General features: G+C 38.4%; 1 protein-coding gene across 1 annotated transcript in view; it reads right to left on the bottom strand.

Moving 5' to 3' along the window:
• Positions 1-5,016: 5,016 nt before the first annotated feature.
• LOC108577590 (ras-GEF domain-containing family member 1B) overlaps positions 5,017-8,581 on the bottom strand; it is a 70,644-nt gene continuing 67,079 nt past the window's right edge. The window contains exons 8-10 of the mRNA XM_017940772.1: positions 5,761-5,912; positions 5,412-5,484; positions 5,017-5,169 (exon numbers count right to left, since the gene is read on the bottom strand). Of these exons, the coding sequence (XP_017796261.1) occupies positions 5,148-5,169; positions 5,412-5,484; positions 5,761-5,912 (247 nt within the window). The 3' untranslated portion in view covers positions 5,017-5,147. The remainder of the gene's footprint in view (positions 5,170-5,411; positions 5,485-5,760; positions 5,913-8,581) is intronic.

Below are 8,581 nucleotides of genomic sequence, written 5' to 3'. Positions count from 1 at the left end.
CAATCAATCAATCAATCAATCAATCAATCAATCAATCAATCAATCAATCAATCAATCAATCAATCAATCAATCAATCAATCAATCAATCAATCAATCAATCAATCAATCAATCAATCAATCAATCATTCAAAGATGAAAGTAGTTCGTGTGTACTAGAAGGTATCGTTAGGCGATCTCGGGATCGATCGATCGGCGATTAGCGTGGTCGACAGGCCTTTTTCGACGTCGACGCACGACGGCGTGCGAGAGAGCACAGAAGAACAACGCCTCATCCTAGCCATTATTCTCACACGAATCTCCACGCCGTGGCTCTTCCATTAAATTCGATTACGGCCTATCCAACCTTACATCCTAGATAACGCATAGATATACGCATATGTTTATATGTCATATAATTATATATATATACACGACTTTCCTCTTATGTACAGAATCGCAACATGTACGGTGTTTCGTTACGTAGTTCAATGTCCTCGCGTAATCTTTATGAACGGGGCAGAGACGCGCGGCTGCGTTTTCATTTCTTCAACATCCTCTCTCTCTCTCTCTTTCTCTTTTATACTTTTCTCTTCACGGTGTGAAAATCAGTTTCGCGCGACGCTCGATCGATTACCCAGGCAAATCGTCGTCGAAGATAGCAGGCCTGGTGTGTTTCACTCTCGCGCATTTTCTCCACGCTTTCGTATCAGGGCGAAATCGTGGAAAAAGGGGATCTGTAGGAAATTTCGCGACGAAGAGCGGCGAGCGATCGATCGAGAGACGTCTTCGAAAGAGAATCGAGCGGCTACTTCCACGAGACCCGCGTGAAATTCTCTCCCCTGTTACTCGCATGAAATTCTCTCCTTACGTTGTACGTGTTGTACAGGAGAGAGCGTACGTCTCGTTTTGGGGGAGAGAACGGTGGCGTTTCTCGTCGAACACTGACCTGGCAAGTTGATGGATCGTTCTGAATGCTGGTTTTTCCTGTTCCGACAGAGTTTCCTTTCGTTTCGGTATATCGACAACCGACGCGCTTACACGGTAACACTCGTTAACTATTTAATCCTTACGATAAGTTCGTACGGTTAATCGTGTATGATTTTTATGATAAACGTGCATGGATAATTGTCGACAGTTCGTTACAATTCTAACGCGAGAACGTTACACGGGGCGACCGCGTTGCTGGACTCCTTTTCTCATTCAGGCTTGAGCGATGTTTTTCTTTTCTTTTTTTTTTTTTTTTCGTTTTTGTTTTTCTTTTCACAGGTAGACTTTTAGTTGTTTCACGTTTGTGCTAGGTTTTATAAAATCGACGAGGTAAGAGAGATGAGACATTCACATGAATATTTACAGGTGTGTTGTCGAGTGTCTTGCATAGTGGATCATTTCTTTTTTTTAAACGATGCTCGATGCTTGGACGAATGAATGATAACGTTAAAACGATCAAATTTCTACGTTAAATAGAAAGTAGCGTATGTGAAATTCTAACGATAGAGTAACGACGAAAGTGCTGGATTATTTTTGTCGGTGAGTAGCGTTAAAGCAAATTTTTCAGTACTCGATAGACAATTTCAAGTAGATTTTAATTAGTGGCAAGTGGATCGAGGAATCGACCGAGCTGAATTTGGTTTCAGATCAGACTGATTAGTCGACTCAATTACATTTTGATCAAGTCCAACGATGGACTAGATTACGTTGGATTAGGTATAACTTAGGTCTGAATTAAATCTGGATTAGGTTCAGAGATAAACTGAACGGGCTTTGTGTTAGGTCAAGGTTACGCTGATTAATAGCTCGCGCTATATTTGAGGTAGATTTAACACGAATAAAAACTGCATTCTAGAAGGTTGAATTAAAATTGAATCGATTCGAGATCAAAATTCCAGTTGTCTTTCCAACTGTTTAGCACTTTCATCGTAACGAGTAGGATAACTTTCATTAAAGAAAACTTATCCAAACGTGAATAAAATGTACGGTAAAAGAAGATAGATTCTAATACTGTTGAAATATCTCAGAGTGATCAATGATGAACTTTCATCGAATAGTTTTTAGAAAAAGGAGTCTGGCGTTTAATGGGGCCCCGATTTTGGCGGCTCGATCGATGAATTATACTTTCTTTATTACGCGTTCTTCGCGTAGACTCTGGTTCGTCCTCGTACATACGACGCTACTCTGTTGCATATGATACACATTCGTTTCTCGGTTTGTTTCTCGTACTGAGAGAACGACAGAGCGAAAAACATATTTTGTCAACACTGCTAAACGACTAAGGTGAACGCTGATTACTCTTTGAAACAGCGTGTCCTTTAAAACAGATCGGTATAAATAATTCAATAAACATCTTCACGTTATTAGCCGTGCGCGACGGAGAAGTGTAGAAAAATATTCGGCGAGATTAAAAGTAATAACGTTACACCGAACAAAATATGATCGTATAAATAACGTAGGAACAGTAAACAAAAGAAAACAAAGTTACGCTAAATATATAAGGTAAAAATTGAAGGCAAGAAGAGCTGCCTTTGATTCGCGTAGCTTAAACGTTACCTCTTAGTTAAAATCTATACAACGAAATAATGAATAGAAAGAAAAAAAAAAAAAAAATGAAGGATTTGTACATATTCACCGAATATGTCGTTAAAAGTCTTGTCTTAAAAAGAACTCGCGGTGCACGGTGCAGAGAAAGAAACGCACAATAATACGTTCCTATAAATTAGCAGATTGGTATAAAAGAACGTTACGATAAATTTTAACGTGAAACGCGTGCTGTCGCAATTTTTGAACTACGAGACAGCCTTTTTCACGTACCGTATGAACGATCGAATCGTCGATTCACACGCATCATCCTGCACAGAAAGAAAAGATATTCAACACGTTGTACGTAGCTCAAGATCATATCTAATAAACTGTACACGAATCGTCTACTTAAATGCCTAATGACTGCAAAGGTGTTTCTCTCAGTACGCGAACCTGCGGATTAGCGAGCGGAAAGTTCGACAGTCTGCTTTCTTATTCCTTCCATTCCCTTGTGACATTGGATCGCGACGAATCGATCGCGACCTCTCGGTTCCATTCACGGAAAAACGAACTCTTGGTCCCTATTTTTTTCTCAAAATCCCTCCCCACCTCATCTGCTTATCTCTGCGATTCCTCTTGTCTATCGCGAGGTTCAGTCCGGAGAATAAACGGAACAAAATCGTCGCTGCAGCTTGCTTGCTCGACGGATCTCGACTCGATCGATTTTCCTTCCTTCGAATAGTCTCGGGGACGAACGAACACAGTCGAGATCCTTGTCGAGGAAAAATACGAAACCATGTTTTAACGGTGACACGCGTGTTGGAAATGTTTCTTCTCTAATAACGTCGATATTTTATAAAGAAGAAGAAAAGGAAATACGAATGTGTTCTAGTTTTTTGTAAGAATGTACAAACTGACTGGACAAGTGAAAAAGATTCTCCGTGTAAAATATTTTCGTACGATTAAGCTTCTCTAATAATTACCTCGCTTAATTCTCGGTTACACCGTAACTCGACGTTAATCGAAAAACTTTCATCGTTAAGCTCCCAACGATATTCGGAAATCACCTTAAAATCTGCCACGTAAAACTTCACAAACACATCTTCAACAACGTCAACCACCACACCCACCCACTGACGCGAGTCAAACGGACCACCGAGAGAAAAAAAAGGAAAAGATCTACACCTCTACACGCGACCGTTTTCTTTTCCTTTTCTTTTCCACGAAAAATTCGGGGCAAATATATGTGAAAAAAATTCTAATCTCGCGCGCGTCACTGTGCGAACCTTCGAAAAAAAAAAAAAAAAGAAAAAAACCAAACGGCACCGTCAACGTCGGAACAATGGAAACGCTTTCTGAAAAGCTGCAAACGGCAGAACCGTGTGCGTTACTAGCGGAGTCGTGTCCTTTCTCTCTTTCTGATCGCGTCAAACGTTTCTCTCCTCTCTCTCTCTCTCTCTCTCTTTCTCTCGTTCGTTAAGTACGTGCACGACGACCGTCGTCTGCTACTACGTGTATCATAGAACCTTAAAACGACAACGTTCGAGCTTACTCTACAGGAACGAACCTATTTCTTCTTTTTTTATCATTTTCCATTATCCTCTGTTCACACCTAGGAGTTTCGTTAGCGTATATCAAAAGGACTATGTACAAAAGGGTCGACCATGGGGCATAGCCGATCTCTCGAATGGTCGTCGACAGTCGCGACTCGAGGAACACTCTGATCCTCATGGCCTCGGGCTTAGGAACTATACTTACTGCTACGCGATACTGTTCAGTGAATTTATTTTTTTTTTCTTTTCGTGCTCGTTCTAGCGGACCAGTTCGATTTCCGGTTCCTACCAGAGAATCTCTCTCTCTCTCTCTCTCTCTCTCTCTCTCTCGGCTTGATCCGTAGACGAAGGAGACAGGACCGGTGCAATCGGTCTCAGTTTCCTCTGTTCGAACTTTCGGAATTTCAGAATCGCTTCTCTCTACGTGAAGTGTTCTCTCATAGAACCACAGGGAGGATCATCTCTTCGAGTAGTTCTCCCTTGTGGAGTGTTTTCAGAGTGCAAGTAGAACGCACGATATAGGAATGGGGGATTCACGTATACGCTGTTTGTATATTATATATATGTATGTGTATACGTGTGGTGTAGGCGTGAAGAAAAGTATCGCGAGGTGTGTGCTGGAGTGTGCAGAGATTGAACGATGATACACACGCGGTCAAGGGAAATGAAGTGTTGTTACGGTGGAAATGAAGTTATGGCTTTGGTGAAGAATATCGAGGACGACTGCACCGATCTCTTTCTACAGTACCTAAACGATGTCCTTAAACGACGTACGCGAGACCACTACGATGAAATTCTTCTTTTCTCAATCCTCTCCCTTTTGCTGATCGCGAGCAAATCGCTGCACATTCTCGATTCTTCTTCTCGCTTCTTTTTCTTTTTTGCATCTCGTGATATCGTGCTGGTCTCTCGTTTACCATTCGGATATTCTTCTCTCTCGCTCTTCCCTTTTTCTATGCTTTCGTTGGATGGTTCCTTCCTCTCGATTTGCTTCTTCTTAGGAGAGATTCGTGCGTGATTAATGTCTGGAAACGTAGTTTTAGAAGAGCGCGTCTGTCTCAATATCGTTCCCATTCGACGCGGTGTATGGTCACTCGTTTTCACTGGGCATTCAGTTCAGACCTGTCGACAGGGTATCAAGAAGAAGGGGGAATGATTTAGATTGTATTCCGAAGGAAATTGCAATTTCGTCGGTATTTGGAGAATTATCGTGTAAATTGAAGACACTTTTGGGATATGCAAATCGATGCAATTCGATGCTTTGATAGCCGAGTCGAATTATTTTCCGTGTGAAATTTTACGAGATATTAAATTTCTTTTTTTATTGGCAAACAGTAGGTGTTAGATATTCGTCGAATACTTACTTCAATGCTTTGTAACGTTCTTTTTCTGGATTGTTGTCTGGTGGTTCGCACTCGAAGGATGCCAAAGCTAGAGCTATGTTATGGAAAAAGGTAGAAATTATAGTGACCTGTTTCAAGAAAATTACGGATGAATGAAAATTTATTTTCCTACTTTATTTCCATGTATTAACAAGTGAAGAATAGTTCATTATTAATTAGAAAATAATCTATGAATTATTTGAACAGAGGTATCTTAACGTTTCAACATTTTAATAATGTTATTGCGTAGATATTAATTATTTCTTTGTAGATTACACGTTAGTTCTTTTCTTTTTTTATCATTAAAGGGAAAGGAACGAAGGTATTTTACCATTTTCAGTCAGCACCGGGCTCGCCTGAAGAAAAGCAATGACACGTGGACTTTTCTCAAACGGACAAGCAACTTGTTTCCAGGCGATGAATTCTGTTACCTGCTTCGCCAGTTGCCAAAATTTCTCGAAATTAATGTGCCCATTTGGTAATCTGCAACAGCAAACGTGCGAAATGGTTAGCAAAATTTTACGAATACTCGAGAATTCTTTCAAAAAGAAAATTTCCACTTCTCTCTTTCTCTCGGAAGTATCGAATGAAAAGGATAACATTTTCCTGCAAAGTGTTATTATCCTTAGCCAACTTTTAGGATGCTCAGTTACTTCGGACATATATTTGAATTCATTTTCGTAAGTTGAAATGAAGGTAGAAAGAAGAAGTTTAAAATACTTTTACCGCAGAAATTATTTCACTTAAGAGCATAAATCTTCACGTGAATCGATTATTAAAGTTGCAAAATAAAGAAAAAATCTTTCCAATGCAATACAATTATCGATGCGTTAATAATATTCAGTTTCGTTTCAGAAGAGTCTTATTCAAATTTGATCGTCTTAATAATAATACACAAATATCTTTTCACTTTCTTACACACTTTATCCAATATTTACAATTTAGCCACCAAACTAAAAATGACCAATTTAATCGAATCACAAAAATGTTCCATATCAAAGAATAGCAATTGGTCATTCAGTTTCATCTAGTCGATAAACATTCATAAAGTTCCAGCCGAAATTGACATCAAACACTTGGTCTATGTTCCAGTGCCGGCCAAGAACACTCCTATCGTAGTATCGTGGATCGATACCAACAACAACGTTGCGTCCTTTAACGTGTACGTTACCTGGTGTTTACGCAACGTCAGCCGTTCCACGTAGAATAACCACCGCCTGTTATTTTGTTAAATTAATTTCAGATAATCCTGACGGCATTAACTAGCGCGAGAGATGAGCTGATATGTTAAGTTAATGGTTAGCTCGATAAATTTCAAGCTTAGAATCTATCAATCAATCTTCGGTTTGATGCACCCTTCGATTAATTCTAACGTGATCAGTCTCCATTATTCTGTATAACTTGTGATTAATAAAGTTACGCTCTAATGGAAACAATTTTTAATTGATCGATATCGTGCTTCCTTTCTTTTTATTCTCTGCAAATTTTTATTATTTTTCATTTGTTACACTGAAATTAATGTTCCGTGGAGCGAGAGGTGAAACGAGAAATGGGATGTGGTAAAATTTAAACGAGACGTGTTGGTAATTTGATTAAGTGCTGGAAAAATGAGATGTGACAAAATGTCGAAAATAAGTTACGCTTGCATTTTTAAATGCACTCTGCTTTGATCCTATGCAAATGTTAAGTTCCTCATTTTCGTTTTTGAAGATTTTTACGGTTCATGAGGAACATTTCGATTTAAATTTCGAGGTTCAGGATTTTTAAGTAGCACGTTACATTTACCGTTCAATTTAACTAGAGAGCTTTAGAATTTCAATTTCAACATTTTTAGCTTTAGGGTTTTATCTGTTAGATCGGGTGAAATGTAATCGCGACGAATGTTTGGTTGTTAAAAGGTGAAATACCGGTCGTAGTACACGATCTTCGCGTCTATTTAAGAAGATTTCAATTATTTAGTAAGTTCACAAAGGGCCTCCCTTGGGTATATGTATTCTTATTGTAAGAAGTTAATATTGAAACTGAATATTTTATCCGGTAAAAGGAAAGTTCATGCGGAGAGAGGCTTTTGATGCTTTTTCATTTTGTAATTTCAAGAAGTGGGTTCAAAGTGGTCAGTTCGCGAGGAAGTCTCAGAAAGTTTCAGAGTAGTCTCTTCAAGTTTTATGTACTCTTCGAAAGCAATGTGATTTTACGTGCAAACAATCTTGAAACTTGTTAAGATCTTTCTTAGGGAAAAGAAGAAGAAAGAGAGAGGTGGAACCGGCAGTGTTCCAGATGAATAATAATGAAAAATTGTTACACGTTACGTGCATATAACTGCATGCACAATTACCCTAATTAAATGTAAAAGGATTGTGATTGTATCCAAAAAATTAGAAGCAGTTGTGTCACGATTATTCGTATTATCAATGGTACTGTTGTATTTAGGAGAATTCTAAGATGAAAATTTGCATAAACTGCAATTAACAAATATCCAGGAAAAGAAGGTGATTCTGTAATATTTTCACTTGTCAACAAGTGAGAAAAATTTCATTGAAATTGGAGAATAGAAATGCAACAGCAAACCTTTCGTAAAGTGAGATACAGTTTAAAGAAATTATTTCCTCGTCTACTATTAAATTGTAATGTTGAAACAATTACGTTTTCCAGATATATTTGCAGTTCAATTGATAAACCTACGTTTTCTAAATCCTGTAAAAAATACTCTAAATGATCTAATATATCACCACCTGAACTTAGCACGTATAAGAAGAAGAAACAAAAGTACTCTAAACGAAAATTTGAATTTTCGTCTGGCATAAACCTCCAATATTTAAATCGTGTAATATTTTTCATGGAAGAGTGAAAATTGTTTTTCAAACTCAAACAAAAACTACTCTTGGATTCCTCAACAGTAGCTTATCAATAAATTAATACGAAAAACCTCAGAAATTTGACGTTTCATTCAGATCAGTCAATTTCACTATCAGAGATCCGACGTTTAAAATGACACGATCTAACACGAAAAATCCTCACTCTCCCATCAAATTTAAGAACCGATTACCAAATGACATTCGAGAAACTCTTTCAAGAACCCATCAGCCATCCCGCTATTTCTCGTTTCAGAACTCTGGCGGGCATTCTTGGTAAAAAAAAAAAAAAAAAACGAA

The sequence above is a fragment of the Habropoda laboriosa genome, unplaced genomic scaffold (genome assembly GCF_001263275.1).
Source record: "Habropoda laboriosa isolate 0110345459 unplaced genomic scaffold, ASM126327v1 scaffold578, whole genome shotgun sequence".
Classification (NCBI taxonomy): domain Eukaryota; kingdom Metazoa; phylum Arthropoda; class Insecta; order Hymenoptera; family Apidae; genus Habropoda; species Habropoda laboriosa.
The sequence above is the reverse complement of the archived record's forward strand: the minus strand, read 5'-3'. Positions and strand labels throughout refer to the sequence as shown.